The 16,999-nt window shown below is 40.0% G+C and overlaps 1 protein-coding gene across 4 annotated transcripts in view; it reads right to left on the reverse strand.

The window, feature by feature from the left end:
• The window catches only part of ELMO1 (engulfment and cell motility 1), a 303,484-nt gene that overhangs the window by 14,489 nt on the left and 271,996 nt on the right, over positions 1-16,999 (reverse strand). For all 4 annotated transcript variants that reach the window (XM_036403051.2, XM_036403059.2, XM_036403067.2 and 1 more), the window contains 3 exons: positions 14,731-14,894; positions 8,988-9,100; positions 544-651 (listed from right to left, as the gene is read on the reverse strand). In XM_036403051.2, the coding sequence (XP_036258944.1) occupies positions 544-651; positions 8,988-9,100; positions 14,731-14,894 (385 nt within the window). The remainder of the gene's footprint in view (positions 1-543; positions 652-8,987; positions 9,101-14,730; positions 14,895-16,999) is intronic.

Here is a 16,999-nt window from a genome sequence, read left to right on the forward strand (position 1 = left end):
AATTACTTTCAACCATAAGAAAAATCCCAATAAATCCCCTGGTAGGAGCTGCCACAGAGATGTGTCCTCTCCCAGTTGGCTACACAGAAACAGTGAGGTCCTCTCAGTGCTCTTCACAGTGACCTGTCACCTTTAAGTCCACTCCTCACAATAACTAGAAAGACCTCTGCACTTATTCCTCCTCCAGACACTAGACTGCCTGTTTCCATGTACAGGCAGTGCTTCTGAATATGCCCAAGTATTTTTATTTGACATCTGCAGTTAGATGAGCAATGAAAATAAACTGTGTTCCTCCTAGGAAAGACATGATGTTTCCAAGCTGAATGAAATTATAAACTCATTGAAAAGCTTAATGCAGTCCCCACACACACTTGCCAAACCCAGGAGAGTGGTGGTTGAATGCAGGAGAAAATGTGCTCTGCTCTTTATCTTCATAAAGAGAGCTGTTCATAAGGTCCCATGTTAAGAGAAACCTACTACAGGTTATAAAGAAGAACTAGCATAAAAGTAGCAGAAGTGTCACAATCTTTGTGTATGACTTACATTTATCTTGCAAGGAATCATGAGGGACTTCTCCCTGTGGACTTTCTTCCAAGTCTCCGTAGTGCAAGACCTTGTGATTAGGTGAAAGTCGACAATACCAAAATTTGTCTGTTGAAATAAACACATTAATTAAGGTTACTGACATGTATTCATCAGCCTTACCAACAGCAGAGGAGGAAGCTTTCTCAAACAAGTTGCTACAGGGAAACTGTCTTTTCTTTCAGAAGAAGAAATGTGTGGGGTATATATAAGAAGGGTAGGGGCTTTGCTCAGTAATTTTACCAGATTAAATGAAGCTGACATTAATCTACAGGCATTTTGTTATTGACATAGTCACTGGGTCAAAAAAAAATTACTAGTGAGAAAAAATTGACTTAGTTTTACCAGATATTATGTACCCTCATGGCCAGAAGACTGGCAAAGTAACTACTTTGAGTGGATAACTTTAATTTACCCATAAAAGATTCATTTTTAGCACCCACTTTGTGAAAATCAAGCCCTGCCAGCTGTCTTGTGTGGGACACCCAAAAACTGATAAATTTGAAATATCCCATACTTTATGAAAATTATGACTCATATCTTTTTTTATAGACATAGGAGAACACCCCCATATTTATGGAGAGACTGGACCTAATAAACATGCAAGGACTTAAAAAGCAGACGTTAAGTCTCTTGTCCTGCAGTGCTTTGCATGGTCACAAATATACGCGTGACCATGCAAGTTCACACCCCAGTTTGCATTTTAGTCGTTCCTAGGAGATGTACATTTACATCCCCTGACAACCCCTGCTTTGCAGAACATAATTCCCCCCAACATTTGTTAAAATCTGCTCCTGTGAAGGACATTGCCTTTGCAGAGCCAGGCCACCACTGTGCCTAGCCTGCAAGGATGGTGCTTGCCAATTCCCTTTCTGAAATGGCAAGAAAGAGGTTACCCTTCCTTGTCAGAGCATGTTCCATTCAATAAGTAGATCACACAATGTTAAGCTGTCAAAAATACAATCTTGTTACATCCAAACTAAATCTCCAAAAGCTCAGAGCAAGGCTGGATGTTAAAATGCCAGTGGAGGGGTGCAGAGGGCTTCTCTGGCTCTGTGCTTCTCTCGTACTGGCAGTGCTGATGCTGTGCCAAGCAGCAGCCTGAGGGACAATTTAGGGGAAACGTTAGCACTGACACAGCCCTGTGGCGCTGCAGTCGCTGGGAGCCTCCTTTTGGATAAAACATTGGAGGAGCAGTGGAACCAGCATATGTGAGCTCATTTGGGGTGTTAGCAAAGGAAGGGCTTCTTGGCTCTCTGAGTAAAACACTGGCCTCATGGACCCAGCTGTGTCCTGAAGGACACTCCAGGCCAGTCATTTAAAATGCAATGCAGTAAAAGGCAATTGAATGATAAAAAGCGACTTTCACGCACCCTTTTAAATTTCTTTGTCCCAGTGGATAAAAAGATCTGGGGGAAAAACCCTACACCCTTCAAACTACTTTCAGAGTGTGCAGCCCCTTGAACAGCAAGGTTTCAAAAAACACTACAAACCTCTGGCAAAGGCTCAAAATGGCCATGGGAGAGATTCTGGCTATCAACTTCACAGGCATGCACAACACTGTAAGACTGATGGTAGAGAGCCTGAGATTGCGCCCTTGTGATGCATACAAGAAGAGCGGCTGAAATATAAGCATCCCTGGACTGTAAGCAGAACATACAGTGTGGCACAGTATGGGATTGAGAAGAAGACCCCATTTACAAAAGTTTTGCAGGGAATTGAAACTAGAGCAAGTAGGAGCCCTCATTCAGTAGATTCTCATTAAGCAGTCTGTGTACCTCAGAAGGATGTATATGAACATTTTCAAGATTTATACCTTTTACAGGGAACTCTACCAGATGTTGATGCTTGAAGAATATACCCCATGGAATCTGATGGGTGACCATAATGCCTAAAGAAAACTCTCCAGTAACTGCAGCAGGAGGCTTTCACACCTAGCTTTAACTGCAACCTCATTGCTTATGAGGCTGTACAAAGTAATACAACTTTCCAACTCTAAAATTAAAACAGTAATTTTTTTCTTCATAGAAATGGACATGGTTTCATTCTCTTCCCAGTGACCTGGGCAAAAAGATGGTATAACTGAAAAAAAAAATACCAAATTACCATGGATTCCTTTCAATTTATCACACATGGGGCTGGTGTTAGCAAGGGTTTAGCTCTTCTACCTCCTAGGGCTAGTATTTTGGTAATGTTGGCTCTTTCAATGCCATGCTTCAATAATAAAAGAGGGGAACACCCCTCCATGAAGATATTTTGTTTCGGGAAGGGGTGACTTAATGGGAAGAAACCCAAGCTCTGAATATTTGAGGAGCCCTTTCAGAAATTCCCCATAACCCACGGTTAATTAAAAACTAATGGCCATAGACTATAGCTTGAAGCATGTCCAGCACAACGCTCCTGTGGGCTCACTAATAACTCTGCTCTGCCACAGCCTTGCTGTCAAGGGGAAAGCCCTTAAATGAAAGCTACAAATGGAACTAACAAGGCTTCCTCAACCACAGCCACTAAATGTCTGCACCAGCCAGGCTGAGGAGGGTGACAGCATGTTGGTAGGAGAAGGGACCCTTGTTTCTACAGCCACCTCAGCCTTACCCATCCTGGTTTTCACTTCAGCTGTACACGATGCTACAAACAGTGTATCAGCAAATATCCCACTCACATGAGATTTCAGTGCCTTGGAAGGGAACAGTTTGAAACTGGATGCAGCTATTTTACTGAAGTGCAAGTGCTGAACACAGCTACATTGGAAAAGTAGGGTATAGAATGATCCCGCAGTCAAAACAAAAATTATATGAAATTGCTTCCACTGAGAAAAAGAGTGAAGAAGCCTGAATTTTAGAACAGCACATGGGAAGTAGCCAGTATTTACTTTGAGCTCAAAATTGATAAATAAAAAAATAAGCAGAAGAAAAAGTTCTTTTCTACTATGACTCAAAAGTGGTGTTTATAAAACAAAGAAAAACTACTATTCAAACCCTCCAAAACTCTTAAACAAAATTCTGCAGAGCTGAAGTGTTACAAAAGGTTTAAAGTTGGGACAGACCTTCCCTATTAGTCCCTGTACTCCACATCTCGCAGATCCATGTGCATGTGCCCAGCTGGAACAGGGCAACTGTGAGTTCAGGAAGGAATGGGGTTTGTTTTGGTTTTAGGCCCAGGCTTAAGAATTTTCCCCAAAGACTGGGTCCCTTCTGTGGCCTGTTTTGTATCCAGCGTTACTACACCTACCTCCTGCTCAGAGCAAGAAGCTGTAGGGAGGGCAGACACTAACCACAGTCTTTAGAGATGATGTGGACTTGGTATTTCATCACAGTTTTCAGACACTACATTATTTATACTTTCCAGCAACTCCTTATGTCTTTCAGCTCACTGACCACTGATGCAATTCCATCAGGGTGCTAGAAATTCTTTTTTGGGAAACAGAATTATTCATTCTGGTTTTTAATCTGAAAAGTTTCCAAGCAAATTGTTCTGATTTTTCAGATATTTGCTAGAGCAGGCAGGGGCTTAAATATGTCACAGCATATTGTTGAAGATTATAAATGAGGTTAAAAAAAAATCCCAAATAACAAAATCACCTACAATTTGGCTACAAAAGTAATATTCAAAATTGTGAACAAATAGCAGAGCACAGAACATTTTGCTGATGGGCTACAGAGTGCCTGGCCATTCACACAGTGTGTTTCCAAGTGCATTAATGGCCAATGACTCATATGCCTCTAACAATACTATTCCAGGTAAAGGACTGCTGTGGTTAGTACAGAAGTGCTCTATTGTTAGAATCTAGGGAGAAAATAGCTCAGATATGCATGAACAGAAGTCTGAGAATATGTATTTTTTCCCAAGATACGTTCAAGGTTACTAGTTTTTTGTTCAAAGAAAAGCATCCTCATAGATTTAGCAAGAGAAACCTGCTTTTAAACAGATCTCTGAAAACATGCATTTGTGTAGATTTTATATCTATATATTCATGTAGGCATGCATATTTTCTATTTTTCATTTTTCTGTCTCTATTAAAATTGCATTGACATTTTCACTCCAGCTTGTCTAAACTGCCTAGGTCAAGCCAGGAAGCTTTCCAAGAACAGGCAAATAATTGACCTGTGGCATTGTTGGAGACATATTTGGTCAACTGGCTCCTCTCAGCAAGTCATGTACCCACAGAATATTAGGTTTTTTGTTGGAACATGGAGAGTAGGATGAAGTAACAGTAGAAAAGAGCTTGGCAGAAAAAAGTCAAAGTGTGTGTTGTTCAGAACTGTGAGTTACTTATCCTAGCAAGAGATGGAAAACCTCTCTTCAGTCGATTTTTTGTTTCTCTTTCCAGGTTACTTCCATGGCACCTTGTGTTTTTAATCTAATGGTATCAGCAGGGTTTCCCTTGCTTCCAAAAATTACTGTTTGAGAAACCTCATGTTGGCTGCAAAACCACTTCAACAACATGCAATTTCTCCACAATCTTTATAAAGGTAAAAAAGAAATTTATTTTCAAGAGTGTACCCAGCAACATATATTACAAATGTACTGGATGACAGCATTACAAGTATCTATTATCCTCAATAAAATGCCTTTATCTGCTACTTAGCTCTACTGGAAATAATAACTACTGGGGGTGTAGAGTGCTTGGCAGGTTTTTGCTTTACTCTTCTCCCTTTTCTTTTAGGAATTATCTAAGGAAGGAGAAAGCTGAAGAGATCTATCTTTCAGCAGATGTTCATGGCCCAGGAACAAAGTGGGGATTTGCAGAGCAGGATGATCTGCTGTTGAACAGCGATCAGAAGGCTAGGTTAGATTTTGCTGTTTCATTTCCAAATGATTGAGATACTTAACAAAAACCCAGGAGTTACTGCTGCAGTTCTCCTATGAAAACCTTGCAGGGGAAAGGCCATGTATTTTTTGGAAGTGCTAAGGATCCTGCTGGGACAACAATGATATTTCTGAATTTCAGCTACAGAGAGATCCTGCTATGATAATCCTGTGCTGAAACACAAAAAGCAGAGATCTGAATATAGATACCTCATGGCTTAATCTTCAGCACCCCCCCAGTGAATCACCTGCTGGATTGGAGGCTTTCCAATGCTAAGTATATATGAAAGTGTTTAATCTCTTCTCAAAAGGCCATAAGAGGCTGTAAACTCCCTTCTCATTTTTTTGTAAGTCAATTTTTTCAACTTACTGTGACTAACCATGCGTGTCCTACCACATGTTCAAACAACAATCTTAATAGAAGTTTGCTCTGGAGTCTTTATAATGGGCTAGGGCCGGTTAATTATCTTTAAATGGGCAATTTAATGCTTTCAGCTTCTGTGTAGGGCACGTTCAGGTTCCTCTTGTACAATCTTCAGATACATGACATTTGTTCTAGGATTGCTTAAAGGGAAGAAAATAATCATAGGAAAGGCAAAAAAATCCATATACACACTTTAGTATTAACACCTGCCTGATCATGCTACTCTTACAAGTAGATTGCCACATAACAGGCAAATCGTGATGCCTCAGAGCAGTACTAACTTTTGTCTAAGTTCCATGTCAACCTGGATGGACCACAGCCCTTTTAGAGCCTTGGTAATGCTCCATAATAAGTGGATTCAGTGGGAGCACCAGGCAGGTGACAAGGGCTCCTGAATCCCCTGAGGTAGCACCGGGCACCTGTACAGGGAGGTGGGTTTAGAGAGAGGAAATGGGCATGTGGGACAAAGCTAACAGAAGACACACTCAGAATCTGGGACCTCTACTGTTTTCATCAGGACATTTAAGGGAATTATCTGAAAGATTTACTGTCATAACATCTGAAAGATTTACTGTCATAACATTTAGCATCACTAGCTAAACTTTGGATCCTCCACTCACTTTACTTCATCTTCTAATTCTTGACATCACAACAGCCCTGGTTTTACAGTTTGTGCTGCTCTGGGGAACAGGAGACCCTGCAGGATAAATGCTGCTTTCAAAAGAGCTTCTTCCACTCCCTGTGATCTGGCAGTATTTGCTATTTGGACTGTGGCAGGCACTGTACATACCGAAAAAGGACCTTGATTGAATGGCTTATGAGCCAAGCATGCTTCATTAAATCACACTATGTTAGGTCACAGAATCACAGAGTATGATGAGTTGTTGGAAGATATCCACAAGGGTCATGGAGTCCAACTCCTGGTCCCGCACAGGACCATCTCCAAATATCCCAACCATGTGCCTGAGAGTACTGCCCAAATGCTTCTTGAACCACTTCCCTGGGGAGCCTGTTCCAGTGCCTGATCACACTCCACGTGAAAAACCTTTTTCTAATATCCAACTGAAACCTCCTCTGAACTCAGCTTCATGCCATTCCCTCAGGTCTTGTCCCTGGGCACCATAAAGAAGAGATCAGTACCTGCCACTCCTCTTATCCTCTTGAGGAAGTCGCAGACTGCAGTGACGTCTCCCCTCAGTCTCCTCCAGGCTGAACAGACCAAATGACCTCAGCCACTTGGCTTTACTTCAAGGCCCTTCACCATCTTTGTTGCCACCTTTTGGATGCTTTCTAACAGCTTAATATCTTTTTTTATATTGTGGTGCCCCAAACTAAATACAGGACTCAAGGTGAGGCTGCCCCAGCTCAGAGCAGAGCAGGACAATCCTCTCCTTGCCCAGCTGCCAATGCTGTGCCTGATGCACCCCAGGACAGGGTTGGTCATACTGAATTTAATCCTGGTGGCCCCATACATCATCATCCTCTAAATGCTTTTGTGTCTACTACCTCCCTCACAAATGGTATTTTACCCTTCTGTTTCAGGGAATACAGGAAGTCTATCATAAAGCATACACAACTCTCAAGGGCATGTGAAAACATGACCTCCTAAATGGGCTTCCATCTGTGAAAAACAATCTATTTCAGTGAAGATAATGTTCTTTGAGGCATGGTTGTGTGTTTTATTTGTTTCCAAAGAATTGTGAATTATTTCTGGCCCTGTATAAATATGACATCAAAGCAATTAATCTCATGACCTATAGAATTCACTCCAAGGCACGATAGGAAGCAACCCTCTCAACTGAGGATGAGAAGATCACATTGATTAAAAAAAAAAATAATTATTTTTTAGCTTCAACTGTACTCTTATAAGTTGAAGGAATTTATAGTCCCTAAGGCTCTTGATCCTATAAATCATGAACTAACAACAATTTAAGATAAAATAAACAGTCTATCTTCCTCTTGGAGATCAGCCAAAAGAAGAATATTTGCTACAAATCCTGCTCCTTCCCTTGAATTTAAGTAATTTGGATTAGGCTGTGAGAGGTACAAAATAGACAACCCTCGCTACTGGTAGCCAGACAAACTACACATTACTTTACCTACTTTCACTCCATGAGTACATTGGTGAAGGAGAATCATGTATCATGCCTCTCTATCCAGTCTGTACAGAAACTCACAGTGGAATATTGACCATTTGTCTGTGCAGTGGGCTTCAGAGGTGTTTGTATGCCTGACAGAGAGGTTACAAATAACCTACATTAAGGAAAATTGCCTCCTTGTTTCTAAGGAAGGAGGCATTGCAGGGATACTTCTCTCTGTGAAGAATGCACTTTTCCCCAATTAATCTGAAGGTCTCAAATATTGATCTTTGTCAGTTCTTACTCTTAGCTTTTGTATCTTTCTAATTTGTTCTGTATTTACAGAGGAAAACAAACAGTAATCTGAATCCTCACAAAATGAGGGATTTAAAGAGAAATTTTGGATATGACTTCTAATTAATCTCCTGAATTTACACTATGTCCCCATTACAATATCTGGAGAAAGAAACGTGCATCTCTGAAGGGAAAAGAACCATAGGGAGTTTTACTGCATAGAATGAGCAATGACTCATAGAATTGGGAAAATAATCTTCTCATATCAATCAAGTATTCATAGAAGGTACACGAATTACTGATAGAAGTGCTTGCAAAAAGCATGTTTAAACACCATAATAAAATGATATGGCAATGTAAGACTAAAACAAAGGACAGGCAGTACTAGAGGAAGTGGTACAGAATGAACTTGTTGCATACATAAAGGTGATCAAAGACTGAGAGATTAAAATTCAAGTTTCATGTGCTATTCCTGCAAAGACATTGTTTTGAGATGAACAAGAAGTCTGGACATTCAGGCAGAAATCAAAATACTAATTTCAGAATGTGAGACCACTGCTTGAGATTTTGTCAAAGGCTGAACTTGTTCCAGACCATTTGTGTGATAAGGCTGAAACCAGTTTTAGGGAAACAGGAAATCCTGAAAATTTTTAACTTGAAGATGCTTTCAGATGCCTCCTGGTAAAAGCAGTCAAGACAGCACTACAACCAAGGATCCTGCCAATGAAAACAGTATTCCTCAGCTCAACTTAGAGACCAAAGTGACAATATAAAGCCAGACTGGGGAGTCTGAGCTGTACCTTGCCGACGCCGACTGTTGAGTTTCCTAAAGCAGGTGCCCTCCACAAGCCGATTGAGACGTTGCTGCTTGATCAGTTCTAAGATCTCTGGCTGAATCTTCTCCTTTAGTTCCCTTGGGAGAGAAAGTAGGCACTTGTAAAATTCAATCAAAGACCATCCTCCTTCCTCTGAAACAAAGTCTCATAAGATGTTTCTGCAAGGTGTTTGAAGAGGACATCAGTCACAGACAAGCCCAGGTCAGAATCTAGTCTGCCTCAGAAAAAAACCCCTTTTTCTTTTAACGAAGAATGGGAGTCAGGATATCTTTGTTGTAGACATCTCCCTGTTACAACATCAGTGTATGACTCAGGCAAGTTGCTTGTTTTTATATTACTTTCCTCATTCTAAAAATAACACTTGCTATAATGCATCAACAAGATTTTTCCACAGCAAATAATGCTCTTTCATCATAGGAGCCCTGTGAAGCTTATTTTAGGGTCTGTCACCTTCTGTTGCATGATCCTATGCTGGTACACTTCTCTAGCAGTATTATTTAGGGCAACACAAGAAGGCTAGAACACTTTGAAACAACAATAAAAAGTAGGGAGCAATGCCAATGAGCAAAACTAATAATGATCAGCACTATATTCTTGTTCTTAATTTCATATAATTTGATTATTTTATTATTATCAGAATTTGTGGAGGACTAATTCATGACTAGGGAACACCCAAGAAACCAACTTCATCCTTGCACAGGAGTGCAGAGACCTACAATACATCTAGAAATAATCATATACATTCTTCAGAAAATCAATTTTCTCCATCTTATTTTGATAAGAGTTCAACATGTCAAGAACTAGGCAGAAAACATATGCACATGATATTTAAAGTTTAATTTCATACACCATCACATGGATTCACAGATGTCTGAATTCATCAGTTATATCCTCACTTAGATTCATTAAGAATACATAAAAGACAGGTTTAAACATCAACTCGACAGCAAGCCTAGTAAGATTAAAAAGAAATAACTGAATGTGTAGAAGATTTATAAAATATGAAGTTTGTCAGAACCATAATTTTGCATTGCTGTGCAAATTGGGTAATACCAGAAATCATTCTGTCTGGCAGTATGTTCCAGCAATCATCATCAAAAGGAAGCTAAGCTGTGGTATCCCATAGAGACAACAAAAAAAATTTTCCCTTCTTGAAAACTTAGGAAGCCCATTCTCTACTGATTTCCACACTCATTTGGATCCTATGCCTTTGATCTGCCAGACCCCCACTGAAATCACTGCCGATCCTCTGCTACAAAGATCAGGCCTTTAAAATAAAATGCCCTCTTTCCCCTAGGTGTTGACGAAATGATTGGATGCATAACCCACTGCATATTTACAAGCTGTGAAAATCTAGCTGGTCAAAACCCAAGGAAACAGTGTAACTATAGAAACAGGACATCTTTTGGAAATGTGTTATTAGTCCTTTAGGACTTGAATTTTCAAGCACTGTTGTTTTCCCATTGGGATCTAAGATATAAATATGTTGAATGGTTAAATACTGTGATTAAAATAATTTTATGCTTGAATAAATGTCTTGCCTTTACTGAGCTTGTGAGCTTCTCTATTCCTCAGGTAAAACCCGACAGCAGGGGCTGAGGATAACAGTGTCAAAACGCAAGTGTGGATTACTCAGCAGTTCAGGCTGCTGACTAAATCTCCAGCTGGAGTAATTTCAAACATTCAAGACTGGTATAAACATCAGTTTGATAGTTAGGTAGTTTAACTCAGAAAGTGGATGGTTATCATTAAGTAGGAGTTAAGGATATCATAACAGTATATTTGTAAGACACTACCAAAAAACCAAAAATGAATGGGTCACCCAGCACATTAACATCTGAATGTTTGCTCATAACATTCTGTCTTTTGGCCTCTAATGCCCCACCTGCCCTTAACAAACCAGAGGAAGAGAAGGACATTTTAACCAATCCAAAATGCAACAGGTAATCATCTCTAAAATACTTCAGTGCCTAAGGCAGACTTTGCACTGGAGAAAGGGTGGTAAGAAAGAAGGGACCTTTGGTTATGTTCTGGAAGCCCTCTGCACACATACAGTTTTGCTCTCACAGTCGTGAAACTCAGTGTGCTACTCTCTTCTGTTTGATGGTCCTTGAACTTGATCACACAGAGCTTGTGGAGACAACTCATTTTTCCCTGCAGAAACAGTCTCTGGTAACTCTCAACTTAGTGTAAGCCTGTAAGACCATCGTGCCCTTGCCATGGTGACTTTCTGCACTTACTGTCCTCAGCAGTTCATGCCAACACATGGTTACTCTGACTTGTATGGTTCTCAGCCATTTTTCTGACATCATGACTCCAGATATATTTTTGCAAGGTGATCCTGCCACACAGTGCTCCTCATTGTCAAGGTTTCTGTTGCACCATTTCGAGGTGACAGAAATGGGTCAGAACAATCAAACCAACTCTATTTTCTTCTGAAAGCCACCTGAATGCAACAAAGTTCTGTTCCTCACCATCAGTGTCTAAAGACAGGAGGGTTAGGAAAAAAAATCTTTGTGCAAGAAATACGTCCTGCCTAATTTTAAAACCCATCAGGAACAATCAGCTAAAGGAAGATCATAAATGCAAATACATTTTGTGAATATTTATTTATTGTCCCTCAGATGACATTTGCTTAACATTTTGTGCTTTGTGAAGAGAGAGAACAGACTGAAGTCTAAGGAGACAGTGACTTTAAAAACTGCCATTAGTTTCCTACTGTCTTTCTAGCCCATAAGAACGCAAAAAGTTTGTGCGCTGGTGAGACAGAGGGGTGGAGGGAAACACACATTAAAATATATGATTGCCAATTTTGTGATCTCACTGGTCTTAACACTGGAGGCAATAATAACAGCAGTTACTCGTTTTTAAAATATCTGAAAATCATTAGAAATTATTTTCAAGTTTTTCACATTAGACAAATTCTTCTTCGGCAGTTAAACTGTCTCCAGCTTTGACCTTTCCAGCTTATAGTTAAGACTCACTTGATAGTTGTTTTCTTTCCAGGATGGGGCATATTTCAGACATTTAAATTATTATAATACAATGGAAGAGTAATCCCAGAACTGGTTTCATGTGTTTTGTCCTTTTATCTTTCTGGCATCTAGCTATGCTCCCTCTCCTGATCATGCATTCAGAGCAGCAGTGACTCTTTCTAACATTGCAGAGAAATATGTAAGATAAAAAGCAGAAAAGCATCCAGACACCTTCCTCTCTTTCTCTCTGTGTTGCTGATTTTCACACAGAGGTTACTTAGTAATGGCTCCCTAGTTGCCATTAATTCTCCTTTAACCAGCAAGTTCCTAATTGGATACCAAATTATTATCTAGCATCCATCTCTGTTGCCATTCAATTTGTCAAGGAGATCTCTGGTCCTCTATAGATCCATCTATAGGTCCATCTATAGGATTCCTAGCCAACTTCTTCTGCAGCCATTCAAAATGAAACTGGGATACTTTAACATTTCATTATGGAATGGCAGTTTGGATGACCAATAACGATACCAAATCCCTGAATCTATTCTGAAGGACATTCTATTTTTCCTAATCAAAAGTAGATATTGATAAAGCTTTACTTCACATGATACAACAATGCTCATATAAAAGAAACAACTAATCCTTGCAAAACAAGGTTGTTGTAGTTATGAGGATCTAAGGCAACACATTCCAGTTTACATTCAAACACAACTTCACCAAAGCTTCTCTTATCCAGCAGCTTGAACGCTTAAAACCACAGTGCTTCATACAATGAATAGAAAAAGAAAGACTTTTATCATGTTCAAGACAGGAAAAGCCATTCCCTGATTGCCATATTCTCAAGCAGAATTAAACAAGGTCTGCTGATATTACAGGCACCATTGTGCACAATCTCTTTTAGCATATCTGCAGGGCTTTAAAATATACAGCACAGCCACGATTGCTCTTTTCACTCACAGTCTCTTTCCCTACAATGAGGCCATGATTCTGTACTTCTATCAGCTGTGCCATCTATGCAATTTGACAGAGTTCAGTACAGGGAATCAAATCAAAGCACAAAATGAAAGGACTGTTTCTTTTCACAGTCAAGAACAAGTGATCATGGATGTAATCAAAATGCAAATGCATGGAGTTAAATCTCTGCAAATGCAGTTGTGATTGCTTAAACACCTTATCGATTTACTTAGCCTTTATAGCCTTTAGGCTTAGCCTTTATCCTGAATTTGAAATGATTGTCTGGTAACACTTCAGTTGCTTTTAACTATTTCTGTTGGCTGTTTCACTTGCTCCATGATGGGAAAGGAGACTCTGCACTGTGGCAGCAACTAGCTAGAGTGGCACTGTAAATGAAGAGCTTGCACAGGGCATTGGCAAGTCTTTCAGTGCTAGGTGATGGTGCAAGAGAACATAAATAATTGACCTGCATTATACTTAAACTGTTGAGTCATAGGGAAACCAGGGAAGATGAGAAGCTTTGGTGATGAGCTTCGCAGTTCTGAGCAGCTTGGAACTGCTAAATGTTGCAGGGGCTTTGCAGGGGCTTTCTGAGCAGTGTAACAAAACAAAACTAATTGAAACCATTTGTAGATTTTTTAATTGATGCATTACTATGAGTGACATCAGTTCTAATTGGGCATTAGGTTGTATCTTCTAACACATTGGAAACATAAAAGAAGCAGTCCCCCTTTGATCCACACTGGTATGGTTAAAATTTAGTTTGTAATTCTATTTTGCTTACACTTCCACTGTTGCCCTGCTGCCCCTGGAGGAATGTGTCCCCAGAGCTTGTACTTAGATATCTGATACCTTTAGAAACAAATCCAAATTAATATCCTGCTTCTGAATCCTGGAATGCTCTGGTCCAAATCCATTTCTATACTTTTACCTTGGAAAAGATGATTTAGAGTGTCATGAGGTATTCCACTTGCAACAGTCAGGATTTCATGACATTTCAGCTGATGCTTCTGGAGTCCTCACCATTTCTCAGCTGATCTCAAAAGGTTCCTGCTATTCTCAGTACAGCATTTGCACAGCACAGAGTCTGCATCTGTCCTGTGCCATCAGTTCAGCCACAAGCCCAGACCTGGTCCAGAGCCAAGTGCAGCCTCCACTCCTCATATAACAGAACAAAGAGTATTCTGAGACATGAGAAAGAGCTATGGAGGCAATATTAGCCTTCCATATTTTGCAGTAAACAACAAGCAAAGGATTGGCAAGCTGCCAGAATGTTGCTATTTACAAATAAGTAAATGAATGCTTGTCATTAACACCAATTTATAATAATGTTATATACAAGGACAACTCTTTTGGAAAGTTAGTGTGTACTGGCTCCTGTTCTTCTGGGCTTCTCCCTGTCTTGCTCAGAGAGGCCTTGAACAGAAGACAAAGTTGTGGTGTTTGATTAGTTCGATTTTATTTTGAAAGACTACTAGCACCAAAATCAGGCTCACAATCCTGCAGAGCTCGGAAATGTCAAAGCACTGTTTCTTATATATAAGCCAAGTGAAATCCTGCTGGGATTTGCCAAATCTGGTTTCACTGAACTCAAGGAAAAAGTTATGATTCCCAGCAGAAGAAAACATGTACTTTAAGCAGATGCCTCACTACTGCTTTTGAGCACAGATCCCTGGACAGCTTTTCTCCCTGGGATTCCCCAGAAGGGCTCACAAATGTCATTCTCCCTTGTTAATCCTTCCATGAAAAAATGAGTGGGGAGAGAAGACAATACTTACAGAATTGGACGAGACTGGAAATCTTCCTGGTTCATTCTTTCAGACTGGCGTATTTTCAGTATTTCTGTGTAACTGAGATTCTGAAGTTTGCTCTTGAATTGATCCAGAGAGCTAGGCTTGGTAGTGAGTGCTCTCATTATCTGTTCTTTCACTACCTGCATTACCTGCAGTTAACAAGGAAAGAAAAAGAAGCTGTGTTAACACTTTCTGTGTTTTTGTTCCAAATCTTATTCTGGGTCACACTAAGGTTTCTAGGTACAGAACATGATTAGATTATGTGGTCTCTTAGACAACTTTTCAGCAACATAACCAGAAAATAAGCCAACTTCTGACAGGGCATCACAGCCTACATCAAAAGCTCATCTGCTCTGTGACAAAACATGGGTTTTTTTTTGAGGGTGGCCCATTGCTTCCTTTTATCCCTTGCACCCAGAGGCAATGGGCACACACTGGAACACTTCAACTGGAAACACTTCAAACACGCTTTAAACCCCTTTGAACAACAGGAAACATTTTTGCACTGTGAAGGTTACCAAGCACTTGCACAGGTTGCCCAGGGAGGTGATGGATTCTCCATCCTTGGAGACACTAAAAAACTGTCTGGACATGGTCCTGGGCAACTGGCTCTGCATGGCCCTTCTTGAGGGAAGGCTGACCAGATGATTTCCAGAGGTAAAACCAACCTCAACCCCTCTGAGATTCCGTGAGAGCCTTACACTGCAGGCACGTTGTGGCCATACACAGTGAAGGAAAGAGAACTCACTAAAAGAGACCATTAGTCAGAGAAAGAGAGAGATCACTTTGCCAAGGATATTACAGGATTGCTTTTGAATAAATGCCATAAACAATACAAACCAAAAAAAGAGAATGAAGGATGGCTACGCAACAGCCATCTATTCTGCATAATAATAATTTTTTCAGGACAAAACTGCTGAGACACAGTTAACTAAGGAGAATTGCTTGGACCTAGTTCAGATAAATACATATGAGAGATTACTTTCTCTCTCTCCATAATCCTAGACTCATTTCCTTGGGGATAGTGCAAGTTACACACTTCAAAATATTTATCTGATGATGTGCTTAAATTTGCTGAAAGAACAATTTATCATACTCAGAAAGGTCCATCTCACCCAAATGCCAAAGCTAAAAACTAGTAGGAAATGGTTACAGCTCCCGGTATCAAAATTGTAATGACAGAAATCAACAGTTACACAAACAGAAGGCAAAGTTTTTACTGTGCTGGTAATTTTTCTCTATTCTTTCATCTTCACCATGCATCTTAAAACAGAAAGCCAGCCACTCAGAGGTTCCCTAATAATTCCAAAACCTTCTATTTTCATAAATATTTAATTGTTTCACATGTGTTGCTTCAATCTTCTAACTCATTGCCTGCGCTGTTTTCTATTTTTGCTTCCTGAGATGTACCTTCTTAGATGCGATCTAAGCACTCATTTTAGCTGGTCCAGCTGGTGAAACTAAGCAACTAAAGAACTGAAGAATTACTTAGCTGGTCTACCAGTGAGAATTAGCTACTTCCCTATTGAGAGAGGAACTCCTGACTGGCACCTGACTGCTCAGAGGAATTAACACCTCCTCACCTGCATTTGCGGTGCACTCACTAGTCCACACCAGTCCAAGTGGGAAAGGTGCTGTCACACCTCAGAAATGACAAACCACTGTAAAACCCAAACAACCTGAATGCTGATGGATCATGCCCAACAAGGTGAGTGGCATAATTCTACTGATTTCACTGGGTCTTGGTTTAACAGCTAAAAGGGCTTATGTAATGAAGAACGTGTCCACAAAGGAAACATCCTCAAAGGAACAGCAGGAAAGAGTGAAACAGATAATTCTAGTGCCAAGTTGGATGTTTAAAAATATGTTCTGTCTTCCTCTTTCTGCCTTCTTGACAATGACTACCTATCACTGAGAATTATTTTTAAATATAAATATAATGCTGCAATCACTTATTCATGCATATAATTTCAGTTTCATGAGTTTGTTCAAATTTCTATAGAGATCTGATTCTTTGTTGCTTACGTATAGATTTAGTTTCCTAAATTCAGGGACTCACAATAGGGAAGCTGTCTCTTACAAGCACTTTTTCTCATAAAACAAATGGATGAACAAATTAAGAAATAATGTATTTTAGGGAATCACATGCATGAAGATCTTTCCAGTCTGATCTCTAAACTATCCACATGAAGCAGTTCTCATTCCTGGCTAAACTCTCAAAAAGAGGTTCAAATCTAGTAGATTTGGAGCTCTG

The sequence above is a fragment of the Molothrus ater genome, chromosome 1 (genome assembly GCF_012460135.2).
Source record: "Molothrus ater isolate BHLD 08-10-18 breed brown headed cowbird chromosome 1, BPBGC_Mater_1.1, whole genome shotgun sequence".
Lineage (NCBI taxonomy): Eukaryota > Metazoa > Chordata > Aves > Passeriformes > Icteridae > Molothrus > Molothrus ater.